Genomic DNA, 15,661 nt, shown 5'->3' with positions numbered 1-15,661 from the left:
ATTGTGACAGATTAAATTGAATGATCACAGTAACAGTGAACCTTTAAGGCTTCCAAAATCTCATTGAGCTACCACTTTCATCCCTCCAAATGCACTGGCCATGCATTCAGCAAGACTGTGTGCCTGCTATCTCTTTCCTGCATCCTGATGTTCCCAGGAGAATTACAACCATAGGGATTCTATTTCCAAGCTCTCCATACCTGCACTAACAAGCTAAGATTTTGCCCAACAAATATTAAATTGGATTAATTTGTTCAAATTTCTTTTAGCACCTCTAATATTTGAGTTGTTAAAATATCTAACAAGCCTGGGATTATACAGCACCCTAATATGTAGAAATCTCTAATACTGGAGAAAGTGTTCCAGCCAGGGCTACGTGGTTTTCTCTGTGCCCCATGCGATACAATTATTCTCTCTGAACAAAGAATACTTCTCATTTCATAAAACTGAATAAAATACTTGTGATGGACTGCTGAACCCTAAATTTGAATGTAGCTACATAGCTTATACAGTGAGAGTCACATAAGTGACCTCCAAACATTTTTCAGAATGCAAAAGTCATTTACTCCTTCTGTAATTATGAATATTACACAAACCAATACAGGTATTGATTTTTTTCTGTTACAAAGACCAGTGTGTAGAATCCTAATAAAGATACTGACCACRAAGGCACTGAGCATAATCTGATCGTGACACCAGCAATTATAAAATTTCTGATTAAAGAGAATTATAAAATAATACATTATTGTTATAAGGTTGATTGAGATTAGGAAAGCTAAAATTGCCCATATAAAGAGCAAATKCTGAATAAGAATCATTAAATGAAAAAAGAACATTTATTGCTTTGCTGCCAAATGAAACAGCCTAAAGCATATCAGATAAATTAATGTGCACTCTTTGCAGCACGAGCTTTATGTRCTCTATTTTATTGAAAAGGGGTAATCTTTCATTGTTGTTACAAGTACCTCACTTCCTACCAACAAAATGTGAAAATCCCTTTATTTTACTGTTTGACAGTATAGAGAAAACAAAGTCTTTTTAATGCTAACCATACTGAAACCAAACATAAACCTTAAAACAGAGTGCAAATCTTCTCAAAACTTTGAAGGATTGTTTTATAGCTGCTACTGTTCTCCCCAAGCATACAATATTTATTAAATTTACTTCTTTCTGCACAAGATATACACTGGGTATTAGAGTAACAATTTGTCTGTCAACTGAAGAAATCTTGTTTTACTTAACACTTTTCTGATGAGTCTGTAAAAATGGGAGACTCTCAAAAATATTCTCATGAAAAGCCTGGTTAAAATGAAATACAGAGACCAACAGCATTCTCCACTGATTACAAAAATCATTTGGGTGAGTCAAATGTCAAGCCTAATACAACACACAGTACTGTCTTTCAATAACTTAAAACATTCTGTGGAGAACAGTTTAATGCTTTAAGAAAAGCCTTTCCTAAAACTCCTCGACATTGAACATTACAGAATCTATTAAAAAAAAAAAAAAAGTGATTTCTCAGTTTTTTTTGGTTAGCCCTATGGCATTACAGCAGTTAACAGCRATTTATTTGAGCACTCAAATAACCATTTTAAGCCAGAACCCTTTGAAAAGTTTTAAGCAGCATTAATCTTTTTTAACAYAATTCCACTGAAGACAATGATGTTAAAAAAAAAACATATCACATCTGGAAATTCAAATTTTCCTCACTGCAATTCAAATTGAACCACCCGTATTTTTTTTTTTTTTTAATTACCATTAGACAATCTTGACATGCTTACTTCTGGTTATTTTTTTTCTATGAAAAATTCTGTTTAACCATTTAAGGCAACAGTCTTATCTTAAACACCTTCATGATCTTTTAACAATAATGTTCTGAGAAAGACTGAAATACCTTCTTGTATATTGGTCCCTCCTGGATCATTTGGATTTGCAGGCCCAGCTGGTGGCTCATATCCTACTACCAAATCAATTGTTGCCTATATGGAAATGTATGGTTTTATACAGAGCATACAGTATTCTTAACAATTTATTTAAGCAGCAAGTGGGTATAACACCATATATTAACAGTAACTATTTATACTTGCAGCATATTTAATAATAAAATCTTCAGCCTCTTAATACATGAAKAAACTGGTATTGAGCTACACATATATACAAACAGTAAAGGCTACACAACTTACAGATAATAAGGAACAGTCTCTAAGCTATATTTAACAAACTAAATTACTGTATTTATGATATTTAGAAAATCCCATCACAAGTATATCCAATGTTCTACAAATTCTAATTTATTTAGTTTCACAACAATCGTGGCTGACAAGGTGACTGTTACCATCCTCTACTTACAAATGGAAAAATAAAGGCAGTGAGAGATAATGCTATCTGATCCACATAACAAGTCTGAACCAGAAGTAMAGTTTCCTATCTGGCTCTTCTAATTGTTTATTCATACCTCCATCCTGGAAAAAAGCACTATGTCATTTTCCATTCTAATCATAAAAATGTCATTTTTGCATGTGACTGGAGTTTTGGATTTTTAAATAAACCATTATTATTTCCAGTTGCCACAAAAATGTGAGGAGTCATCAAAAAATAATTGTCATCAACTATGATCTTAAGCTACAGCTGAGAAGATACTGAAACTACTCTTGAAGCCTCTCAATAAGTGTACTAGAATGCAATATAAGCTGCTATTCTGCACAAACAAGTTAAGGTTCCAGAAACTACCTCTGTTAGATATCAATTCTGACATCCTGTCAGATATCAATTACTCTGTTAAACACAGGCTAAACCAAGTGAAATAAATTCTTCTGTCATTTTTTGAACCGAGATGAAATTGAATATGGACACGTTTACATGCTTCCTAAAAATCAGTGCTATGACACAGATGGATGTTATAAATAATAAAGCAGAAACTGCATATGGGAACTCCATCTGCTCTTAGGAGAATGTCCTGTTTTTCAGGTTGATTTTCATGAATAGCCTGTGGCCCATAATACACACACACAAACGCATAACACATATGTAGAAAACAGCTTATCTACCTTAAAAGAATCTCTTCAATAATGAACAATCTCAGATGGTATAGGCATAATTATATTTTGTTATATATTACATCTCCCTGGAGCTTTTGCTATAAAATTGCAAAGCATTTAATCTATAAAGCAAAAATAACTTAAAAATACATCTTTTCCCTATAAGCTCTTTTGAGGAAGTATTTTGATCTCGAATACAGGAAAAGAAATGGAAGCTACTCACTCCAGTTTCTTGTCCCCTTTCATTCAGCAGAGGTATGAGTTTGAAAGGAAGAGATCTGCTCTGGTTACCTACAAGGTCCTTAAGTGCTATGGATGCACTGCCGATTAATCTGAAATGAAGGTAAAAATCATATTAGAAGGCAAGTATAAATCAAACAGAAGTTCCCTTTTATTTGTTGCTATCTGTTTGTCAACTAGATGACTCTGGTCATGGCTTGGAAACACACACACACACACACACACACAAAAAGTCATTGCAAATGCTATCTAATGACTGAATACTGCTGATTTGTACTTTCTGTTTCATTGCACTTAAATGTGATGGTTTTCTTTACTGAAGACATCTCCAACCTAAAAGAGGATAAAGACCTAAGTTTTTTATTATTTATTTGAACATATTCTTCTGTATGACCCTCAATAACCATGCTACTTGTTTCAGCCACAGAGTTCTCATTCATAAACTAGAGGATATAACATTTCCTTCTCCTTTATAGCTTTGTAAATTCTCAGATGAGAAGTGTGATATGAAAGCTAGACATTAACAGCTGTTGTAGCATAGATACAAAAAGACATATGCACAAACATGTCCATAATAAAAACAAAGAAACAAAACAAATATAATCAGTGAGCTTACTACAGTCTTTWAAAAAAAATAATTTTCCTGTCCATACTCTACACTTTGCAGTAGGTTCATCTGCTTGCCTCTAAATTCTCTGTTTATTTAAATATGGCTCTACAGAGGCCCTATGAAATAAACTGCCCAGGAGATTTAACACTACGTGGTAGAATCTCCTGAGTTACTTTTCTCATTTTGGGACTGCATGTGCYACCCTAATCCTCTCTCTCTCTCTCAAAAAAGAGCAAGAACTGCATACACTTTTTATTTGAGAAACTTCTTTTAGGTAGAATTTCTACTAGTGCAGGGTTGGTCTTGTAATGTGCTGGCACAGTATTTCRCTTCCATAATATGTAACAACTGTTTACTTTTGTACTGAAGTGGATTATTGGAATTACTAGAGTTTTTGAAAATGAGAAAACCCTGAGATAATTTCACCATGCAAATATTACAAAGAGCATGCCTTCCAAACAACATACCAACACTGCTGCCAAGCTAGAAAAGATCTTTAAGTGGAGAACTTAAGTGAGATCCCTTTGAATAGATTACATGGCCTTTTCACGCAGAAGCTAAGGATGCCAAGGCATTTTTTACATGAAGCAAGAACATTATGATAGCTACTCTCATGTGCTATAATGTCTTGAGAACATACCTCACTGTTTGCAAACTTATGTTCCAGGTATTCCACACCTCTGCTTTTGTTTCCCTGTACATAAGAAAAAMCAACTCTATTTTGCTGTTTGAATGACCTGTTAGAATTACTTTGGTGCTGTCACCTTTTCAGTAAACTGCTTTCCCAGGTCATCTCACATCTTCAACTCTAGCTGTCTTTTTGATAGTTTAGGCTCATTCCTCAAACCTTTTACTTCTTCCTCCACTTTTTCATCCGCGTTAGGATTATGCTGTGTTCTCTGTGCAGGTTGCCCTCTCCCTCTGCACATCTTCTACAGCTCTGTCCATCCCGGTTGCAGAACTTCTCTCTACTTCCCTGTCAACCTCCCTCCTGGAACTTGTGACCTGCTATACAGCTTGTTCYCAATCTCTTTCATCTACTTTTCTCCACCTCCCTCTTTGCTCTCTTTCCAATTCTCTATTCTATCTTTAAAAAACATCCAGCTCCATTTGCCTTCCCACTGTTGACATTTTGTTATCTGTAAGCTCACTGAATACATCATTTACATTTGACTCCACTCAGCTCCCAAAACATATCAAATCCAGCTTTTGCTCCCTTCACTAAATTGAAAATACTCACTAAAGTCTCTAATGAGATCCTCTCTGCTAAATCTCAGGATTGGCAATATTATTCAGACTGAGCTATCAGCTTCTTGATACCATCAGTCACACACTTTTTCTTCAAGCCTCCTCCTCCTTCCTTTGGGTTCAACAGACCTTCCTCTCCTGGTTCTCTTCCTCCCTCTCTAAACACTTTAATTTGTCATGGGACCTTAGGAGTAAAAGGATCTTCTGGGGCACTATGTCCAGTCTCCTGCTTTTGTAAGTGTCCACATGATAACATCATTCCTTCTCCACCCAATCTTGTCTCTAAATTATTTCATGATTTAATATTCACAATCCTTTCCAGCAGAGCTCTTTAAAAACCTAAAACTAAGAGTGAGAGAGAGAGAAGCTAAAAGAGTTGCTGGAGTATAGCAATAGTCCAGCAATGCCTCACATATCCGTCACACACAGGGGATGGGCTGGATGTGAAACGCAGTTCAAGAGCACACAGTACTGCACAGAAACTGCCTGAAGCTATTTTAACTTCAACATGACCTGAACTGAAACTGCTCTGATGGCAGTTCTGACACCTGCCTTCTTTCTGAATAGAGATCTGGATTCAGTATYGCAGTCTTGATCCACTGTCCTTTAAAAGCTATGAAAATGTATCTAGTTATTCCAGTGAGCATCAAACCAACCCCAGGTCCACTTTCATTTTCGACAAACAGTTGCAAAGAGCTAGATGTTAGCTCAAACTTTGATTCCAGGCATTTCTCAACTTCAGGGAGCTTAAGAAGCAATTTCTACTGTTAAGTAATCAATTACATTCAACCCATAAGACAAACCTAGATTTGGAACTTCACATACGCATTATTGTAGTGTTCTTATTTATCCCTTTATTRTTTGACATTGCCTCTGATTTGACACAGCAGATCCTGATACCAAACAGTAACATAGAATTTGCAGGGGAAACAGCAGATGGTCTTTCTCAAACAGAAAGAGGCTTTATCTGTGGCTGGAACATTCCTAAAACTACTATTACATACAAGCCAAATAAGTCTGATGTTACAGACCAGAAAGAACAACTCCCTCTACATCTGACCAAACTTTTCTATGTAAAGAGCAGGTATTCTTCAGGCAGGCACTGATATTATTAGACAGCCTATTCTATTAGAAAAATAGAAAAGTCTTTTCTATTAGAAAAGTAGAAAAGGTTCAATCCACAAAATTGCAAATCCCAAAGATGTTAAGGAGGACGTTAATGCATTTTTCTCTTTATTAAATAGGTTTCTAACAGGCTAACAGAGCTTTGGAAGCAAGTAATATTATAAGGAAATAGAAAATTATTACAGCTGAAAGGGACAAATGCTTGGATTTCATTTATGCAGCCGGATACTGAAGGAAACCTACAACTGTATCTTCAGTCTTTTTTTTTTTCAAATAAAAAATGGATCAATAAAATATTACAATTCCAAATATTCTTATTTTCCTCAAATCCTTCAACTACGACTGTACCTTCTCATTTCAGAAACATATGTTTTGAGGAATTACAGAAAGGAAAAAAAGCCAAGTCTACCCCCAAAAAAACAAATCCGATTCTGARGAAAGACAGATAAAATCTTTTCCTATGTGCATTTGCAGAAAAGTTTCACAGATTAGGTAATTTGATCTRGTGTGAACTGGAATGACTTATTTATTAACACCAAAAAGAATTTCAATTCAGGAGTCACATAGATTCAAATCATCTGGATGACTGTTTCAACAACCACACCCTCATATCTGGTGACATTAACTCCAGAACAGCTGTTCAGCAGCACTGCTTTTGAAGTCTTCCAGTTTAAATTTGCATTTCCTTATACTCATCTGTCCTGTCCCAATGATAACAGTGCACTCATTTGAATACACCATTTTTTTTAAAAAAATAGATCACCGCAGGAAGACTGAAGAGAGGGTCAGTCAGACAGACTATCTGCCTGCTACTATTCTCAAGTCTTTTGCTTCCCCTTCCTCTGACAGATTGGGCAACAAGAGTCTCCATCTTTCCCCATTATAGCAAGAGAGAGAAGTCTATTCAGGCTATCTACTTATTTAATTCTAAGCTTTAGGCAGTCAGTCTTTGGCCTTTTTCAAAGTGGTCCTGTTCACTGAACACAGGATGCTTCACTCCTTCCTTAACAGAAGTGAAGGAAGATTTTTTCACCAGGTGCTCTGTCTCTCTAACTTGCTGCTGAGTGCTGGTTTTACCCTTCCTCTTAGTGCATATATATATTTGCAGATCCAAAAACCCTTGAAGCCTTTAACTCTTATCTCTTCCTGTAAGCATTCAGCTACAATTTCCATCCCCTAAGTGTCTCTCTACCTCAGCCAGGCTGGATCCCTCCATGAGGAAGACAAAGTTACAGTTAATGTTACTTTACAGACTGCTCAACTCCTGCAGATACTCATCAAGGCACAAAGGACGGACATTATCAAAATAGTAAGATTCTAAGTGAAGGATCTCAGCATAAAGCTGTTCACAAACCTGTGTATAACCAGTGCCACTGTCTTATGAATTTTGAAGCAGCTCAGGTCAAAATATTCACCTTAGACAGACACACAGCCTCTGCATGTATCCCTAGTGAACATCCTCCTAAGATGCATTTTTCCCCAAGGTCTTATCCAATGGGTTTTCCCACTCACCCACCAGTATCTCCTCCAGTTGACTTCACCACTTTATGCATCAGGAGAGGCTCTGTCTTTTCTTTACCTTGYTTGCTCTTTTAGTGGGTGGAAAGTTATTCCAAATACAATTCAAATTACAGGTTTGGACAAAGATCACYGGAATCTCTTTATACTACCCTATATTACTATGACCAATAGCTAAGATAGGGTTTCATATCCTCATGAACACATTCCATGTCTAAAGCTTCAAGTCTGAGTCTTCTCTACCCTGATCAGTTCGGACTGAATTGTTTGCCTGTAACTGAAAGCATTAAACGTACTTACTTCGTTAACTCACACCAGCATTTTTAGTTTTGTTCATTCCTATTATTGTGTCTTGCTCCCTGCCATCTGTACTTTAAGAGTCATACTCCATCGGTAGACACTCTCATCCCAGTTCATCTACATCAACTTTCCTCATTCTTTCTTAAATTTGTCCTTGGCACACAAATCCTGTTCTGAGAGTAATGAGACTCCTTCAGTGTGTAGCTGTGGTTATACTAGACCAGCTCTTCTTCTTTGTCTGATGCCTTGGTCTAATTTCAGATTCCCCTGGCTGAGGAAGCAGGAAGAGAAAGGCAGTTCATCATCAACTTCTGTCTGTCACATGATGCCTCTTCTCAAACAAGTCACATATCAGAACATSAAATCATGTTATTTTTGTACATAGAGTGCTCTCTGTTGTGAACTACGTAGCTTCTGATATATAAYTAGCCCCCTGCACTTCTCTGCACCAGTACTGTGGATCCTTATGGCAACACTCTGYTCTTCAGAACTCTGAAGACTTTTTACCTTGCAACAGGCCTGCAATCTCCCTTAGAAATCATGATTGTCAAAGTGACAAGGAGTCCTTTACTTCCAGCACAGCTGAAAAGGCRTTCTGCCATCTGTTCATCCTCAAAGGATACTACTCTTGGCTGGAGCTCCATTAGATTGTTGTTCTTGCCTAGGCAGACAATATTTGCCCATTTAATGCCAGGCCTCACTAGTCTCTTGCACCCACCAAGTGGCCCTTTTCCAGATATGGGATAATTTCTGCTTTTGGAATGGCTCAGTAAATCCTCTAACTTGTCTCCATCAGATGTTTTGGCTCTAGGTGGCAACTGAGTATAACTTCWTAACTCTGCTCAAGTACCTTTTGGCTACTCTTAAGACTTGTACATATATGGTGACCAGACAGCCCAAAAGTCTCTTAAATTTCTTCTGCTTTACAAAAGTTTAAAAACAAACAAACCTGTCCTGCTACATGCAGCTTGAACACTCTGGCATATCTACCAAGCAAGACCTCAGAAGTTAAACACAGCTTCCACACACACAAGCAGATTTTAAGCCACTTCAATATACCTTCTATCAGTACAAGGTATAAAACACATTCTCCTCAGCAATCAAATAAAAATCAAATTAAAAAATGATTAACTACCAATTGACCAGCAGTTAAACACAGTGTTGCATTTGTGCCAGAGCTAATTAATCCGTTAGCGCTGTGGTTAGTACTTCCTGTTAGCCGCCCAAACAACCAAGAGAAGTGAAACTTCATAATCATGCCTCAATGAGGAAATGCTGATTCACAGTACCAACCATTTTATTTCTCCCTCTTACTGTTGTAAGTTCTTTACTACTAAGTTCTTTAGCATATCAAGCTGATTACATGCTACTCCTCTTGACTGCCATGCATGCATAGTGATTTTAAGCCTTTAGAGATAAGGCTTGTAAATTTTAAGCCATAGAGATTCAAGTCTTTACATTCTTTTGGCTTATTTTTAGGGTTTATTTTGGCAGACATTTATATTGTTTATTCTCATCATCATCCTTGATCCCACACTGTAATTTATAATCACTACACTCACCTTCTTTTTCAGTGTATATGTTCCATTATAGTTTCTCTGCTATAGGCCCTAACTCCCACCTTGTGTTATTTGTATTCTGAAAAAAAATGGTTTTTTTAATCTTCTTTAGTTATTTGACAATACTTGCTGCAGGAATGAAGTTTAAAAAAGAAGAAAATCATGGATACTATTTTATACAAACCAGAAAACTGAAAGACTTAATCCTACCCAGGCTATACTTATATACAATCTTTGGAAGGAAAGCCTAGCAACCATGCACAGCCACACTGAAAGAGAGAAGAATCTATAGAAATTGATCCAAYTATAGGAGGATTCAAATAACATAGAAATAACTGTAAATAATGTTGTAAATTAAATATGACCAAATAATTTGCTGCACCATTTGTGACTGCATTTTTCTGCTTGAGAAAAGGGTGTGCTTAATCTGTTTTTCCTGTGTCACTAGGTAACTAACTGTGTAAAGATAAAGAACCTGGAGAAATACATAATCCCAACAGCTCGCTTGCCTCCAAATCAATTCATTCAGACAAGATTTTAACTTCCTGTTAACACTTTTTTTTTGTTAAACTTCACAGGGAGAACTGAAATGACCAAGCTTTTTTAAACTGCATAAAGATTTGTGTTCTTAGAGTTTGAAATATTTCCACCAACAGTACTAGACATAATAAAAAGCAGATGTGTTCTCTTTTCAGACATCTTTAYGCTGGAAAATCCAGCTAATCATGAATCATGCATGTGAACCCTCTCTAGCTGATTTCTATGGTGATCTATCTGTATACATGTGAGAATCACTGTGGTTTGCTTTATTTACCTTTTCCAATGACAGAGTCATTTTACCATGAAGAGTACTGATTTAATCTATCTGCAAAAGTTYAGTGATCCTGCAAAGGAGCACTAAATTGTATCTCCAGGAAAAAAGTAATGGAAAAATACGCTTAACTTTCATTCTGCCTTGATTCACAGAAACAAGCCTCTCCAATGTGTGTTTTGGTCCAGAGTAGAAACACCAGAATATCCACTATGCTCACTCCTCTGTGTCAGTATAAAAATTGACTGGACAAAAACAATRAAGTTTGTAGGAGCTGTTACAAGTTGTGGATTATACTGCAATTTTGTTCTGTGCAGTTCTGGGGGGAGTATGTGTTCTGTAATCACTTCTCCAGTGTAGCCATGTGTGCAGCAGTAATACTGCATGAAACAGCAGAGTATTTTTTGTCCTGGAGCTTTGTGTATAAGCAGCCATAAAGTGGGGGTAGGGCTGAGAAAAACATTGTTCTGCTTATACCCTGCCTTGCAGCAAAGAAAGCTGGAAGAATGTTTGAGCAAGAGTGCAAAGCACATGGCAAACATGGGTTTTGAAATAACAGGCTTTTACCTCTGAAGAGCTAAAGTTCAGTTAACATCACGAACATTTTATGTCAATATGAACACAATATTCATTTTTTTAAAAACTATTAAAAAAGCTCTTGGTAGTCAGGACATTATGGTAGTAGGCACTGTACTCCATCTTTGCAATCCTGATCTAGTCTGCAGATAATGCAAGGCAGCCTAATCTGCACACTCTTCTTCCAAGTATCTTTTGGGACTAATGTGGCACTGCAGGTATGTGCTGGTCTGAGATTTATGTAAAAATAATTTTGCACTTGCTTTGGTTATCTACCTTACTGAGCAATAAATTCACAGGAGAAATACCTGAAGAGGTTCCAACCCAAATCCTCAGACRAAGGTGGAGGAAAAAGGATTCAGTAACTGGCAAGGAAACTTCCTTTAGGGACAAGACTTACGCAAATCTTTTAGGGGCTTCTAATAATTCCCCAATTATAAATGCCATGTCAAATTATCAGTTCTTTGAAGTCAGTGGTAACTGAGCCAAATATCATGAAACAGAAAGGTTGAGTTTTGGGAGCAACATCAAATTCTTCTCCTTAAGATGGAAAGACCTAAATTCTTCTTTATTATAAACGAACAGATATAATAACCAGAAAACACACAGGTATAATTAATCCAATACAAGCACTTGGAAGAACAAATCTATATATACCAATATTACTATGTACAGCTGAGTGCAAGATTTTTTTTTTTAATTATTGCTTTAAAGTAGGCATTTTTTTAAAGAATTCTTTATTCAAGTAACTCTTATAGTTACATTAACTCATAGAGATATTTCCTAAATGTATGCCCTGTAAAATATTTTCTTAGTCTATAAGTGAGACCACTTCAGCACAAATAATCTACTGCCAGGCCGCATATCACCTATTCTGAAGAATGGATGCATTCCAACAATGAATTAATTCCCCAAGCACTTACATTTGAAGTATTACCTGTAACAGTAAGTCTGATGCACAAGCCAGAACAAACAGCTTGATTAGCAGAAGCAGCAGTAAAACAAAACCCCCAACAAAACAACTCTCTCTTTTGCCAGTTGTAAACTGAACTGAAGCCGTGAAGAAACATTAAACAGAAAAAAGTTATCTATAGCAAAATCTAACAACGCTGAATATATCATGTTATATATCATGWTATAAAACATGATAAACTTGCTACAAAGTGTACTTATCTGCATAACTATACACTTTTTAAGTATTAAAAGGGGATGCTGTGCAAGAATGGCAGAACTGATATGATAATCCTAATACATTCCCAAACTCAGTAACAGTAAAAATGAAAAATAAAAACAAAAGAAGAAGAAAACAAACAATAAAATCCTAGAAACTCAAGAGCAATATCGGTAATGCATGCATGGAGGCACCATAAGGAAAATTCTTTCCCTCTTTCATGTTTTTTTTTTTCCTCTAAACATGAATGTTCATTACTATTATATCTCTTATGCTGTTACACTGCTTTGTGTTTTTAAAAAGAAATCTGAGGTGACATTTTCTATTATTTTATTAAAGTCAGGAATGCCTAATCATGTATTTCCCACTTCTCATACCCTGTTCTTATTTTCTCGCCCCCAGTAATACCTCCCAAACACACCTACATTCTACAAATGTGCACGGGTTATCGAGGACTTATTTTCAACATGAAATATTTTTAAGGTGTTGCTCCGTTTTTGATACAGACCATACACWCTTTTGCACAGCTCCGTATGTGGAAGTTACTTTCCTAAATTATCTTTCGACGTTTATTTTCAATTGCCTTTTTTTTCATACATAGAATATTTAAGTTGTAGACAACTTCTAATGCATAAACAAAAACAGCTGTAAAAATCTGCGTTTGCGTAAGCTGGGGTTTCAGCTTCACAAATGTGAATATAGATGATATTAAAAAAAACAAAAACAAAAACATTTAAGTTGTAGACAACTTCTAATGCATAAACAAAAACAGCTGTAAAAATCTGCGTTTGCGTAAGCTGGGGTTTCAGCTTCACAAATGTGAATATAGATGATATTAAAAAAAACAAAAACAAAAACAAAAACAAAAACCAAGAGAGGTCTGCTTAAATTTCAACCCATAAATGTCTCTAAAAATAATTCACTCTGTTTAAGAGGCTTGAAATGAGCACTTTCCCTTATTTGGTGATTCTGTCTAAAATGCAGCACAAAAAACAAGATTCCTGGCAGGCCTTCCTGTATCAAGTTTCATGTTTTCTGGGATTTCCCTAAGATCAGAGGCATACAATGCTTTCTGCTTTACTGATCAAAAGGAATCTCAAGAATGGGAGCTCTGAAGGAATCAGTTTGCTTAACAGCAATTTTATGACAGAGCTGCAATTTAGATATTAGGAGCAGACAGAAAGTAGTAAATAAGAACTAACAATGGAAGTGGACTACTATCAATAGATGTGAACGTATGCATAGTTCAGAGTCATAAAATATCCAAACTTACCACAGAGAAGTTAAGAAAAAGATATGATAGCATATATCCTTTCAAAATAGCAATACATAATACTAAYGGGCATTGACTGAAGAGAGAGATTTCACACATGCTCTCTGAAGGCTTTGTACCCCAGCCATRCTAAAAGAGGAAGACCAGCAATCGGTGAAATGGGTCCTTGTTTACAGTATAGCACCTTACATGAAGAAATAGGGAGMTGGCATCTCATTTTGAACAAGCTGTTTTTTTTTTTTGTAAAGATTTTAAACGATCCTCCAGCAGTTAGTGGACTACAAACTGCCATGAGAACTTGGCCTGTTGTTCAAATGTATATATTTACATTTTCAAGAAAAATCCTATGGTTTAAGCAGAAACCTGCAGAAGCTCCCAAACTCACTTTACTGGCAGAAAGCAAGCTTTGCATAGCAGGAGAAAGTCCCTGCACGATTGCAATGGCAGCCGTGAGGTAAACACTGCATAAAAAAGGTGGAGACAGGCAGTAGAAGAGAGGAGGAGATTCTGATTTTCTCATTTCCTCATAAACTCTACTGAAGTCTCATTTACTTAGTGCTACCTGAAGGAACAGTATTTGTTCAACTACAGAAAATCTGTTCTAAGATTTTTAAAATAATAATACTTGCTTTATCAAGATATAATTAGAAACACAGGAACAGGATTCAAATAAATATCAAATAAACTATTAAACWCATGGATGAAGCTTTCGATGGCTATGAGTTTTAAGAAACTCTTAGCCTTTGACAGAGATTTCAGTAGAAGTAGGTCTGGACCCTACTTCTATATATAGAAAGAAATAACACATTCTATTCTTATTGCAGGTTATATAAAAGAAAAGCTTACTGATTAGCTTCCCCTTGCCCAAGTCTGTAACCTCTCCCTTCAACTGATTTGAGGGACCAGCATTATTCCTGTGTGATGAATCATAAAGCAAATAACATGCAAACTATGAGAGGCTGCTAACATAATTTCACAAAATGATCACTGTAATTTATCTTATYGGATTAATCCATGTCCATTGCTTTAAGTTTGGCTGTATACCTCCAATTCTGATAYTAAAGCCTAAATCCTACAAAACTCCCAGATTTTTTTTAAATCTCTATCATGTTATGTGCAGAACCAAACAAAACCTGTTAGAGTTCATGTTATTCATTTGACTCACCACAAATAAACAAGAACCTCAAAGTCCAGGTCAAAATAGTAATAAAATACTCTCTAACTYCACTGAAGTGTATGTATCATGTATTTTTATAGAATGTTAATTAATTGCATTTGAGGATTCCCATGTACACAATTTAAATATTTCAAACCAGTATTTTTTTAAATGCCACAGTAAAAAGATTTTTAGCAACTTTTATTTAGCAACATTTATTTTTAATTCTATAAAATTAAATTCTGATTTTGTCAAAGAAGTTTTTGTCTCAGCACATAAGACTTCACCAAAAGCTCAATGAAAACAACTTTCCTTCAGTCTCTCACAAAGGAACAAAAGGACTATATACAAAAAGATCCGCAGCACCTYAGATCCCATGATACTTGATTCTTAGATGTCTGACAAATGCAGAACCCAGTATTAGGTGTACAGATATTGTAAGTAGTACAATAGAAGAGTTTAGACTTTTAGAATAAGATTCAAGCCTACGAGAATGTACTAGCAGCACTAATCAAAACAGAAACAGTGCAGCAAGGAAAATGCCTTAAAYTCCTGCACACTAGGCATCTCATAAAAAAAAAGAAAAGAAAAAGAAAAGAAAAATTTTAAAATGAGCATTTGTAGCTGCTTAAATCTAAACCCTAAATTCTTTACTGGTATTAGGACTCTCTACCTTTATTTTCAAGGAACTGAAAAACAGTAAAGTCAATTCTCTGTGCCACTCCCCCTCCTTCTTTGTAACCATTTAGAGTTCTCCTCTAATATGCAGGAAGCTAGATTTCCAACCTCTGCTGAAGTCATTCAACTTATATCCTCCCAGAAGACTCCCTTAATATAAAACTACATATTTTCTTTCAAAATAAACTAAAAAACTCAATAGATTTTTAATCTGCATTTTTAAAACACAGCCAGAAGAGAAGATGGCAATAGTACTGTCAATCCATGTACACATGGAGTCTAAGGTTTATAACACTCAGCCAAAAGCTGGAGACTTCGATTCAGTTTCTTAGTCCGTGTCAGTGAATTCAGCATCRTA

General features: G+C 35.9%; 1 protein-coding gene across 3 annotated transcripts in view; it reads right to left on the bottom strand.

Annotated features, from left to right (window-relative positions):
• Positions 1–15,661, bottom strand: part of MYOF (myoferlin) — a 77,324-nt gene that overhangs the window by 54,927 nt on the left and 6,736 nt on the right. For all 3 annotated transcript variants that reach the window (XM_085325711.1, XM_085325708.1, XM_085325709.1), the window contains exons 4-5: positions 3,262–3,370; positions 1,895–1,979 (exon numbers count right to left, since the gene is read on the bottom strand). In XM_085325711.1, the coding sequence (XP_085181837.1) occupies positions 1,895–1,979; positions 3,262–3,370 (194 nt within the window). The remainder of the gene's footprint in view (positions 1–1,894; positions 1,980–3,261; positions 3,371–15,661) is intronic.

Source organism: Rhea americana, unplaced genomic scaffold, assembly GCF_003343005.1.
Source record: "Rhea americana isolate MKP2758 unplaced genomic scaffold, rheAme1 scaffold_122, whole genome shotgun sequence".
Classification (NCBI taxonomy): domain Eukaryota; kingdom Metazoa; phylum Chordata; class Aves; order Rheiformes; family Rheidae; genus Rhea; species Rhea americana.
Note: the sequence above shows the minus strand (reverse complement) of the source record. Positions and strands in the feature narration are given on the sequence as shown.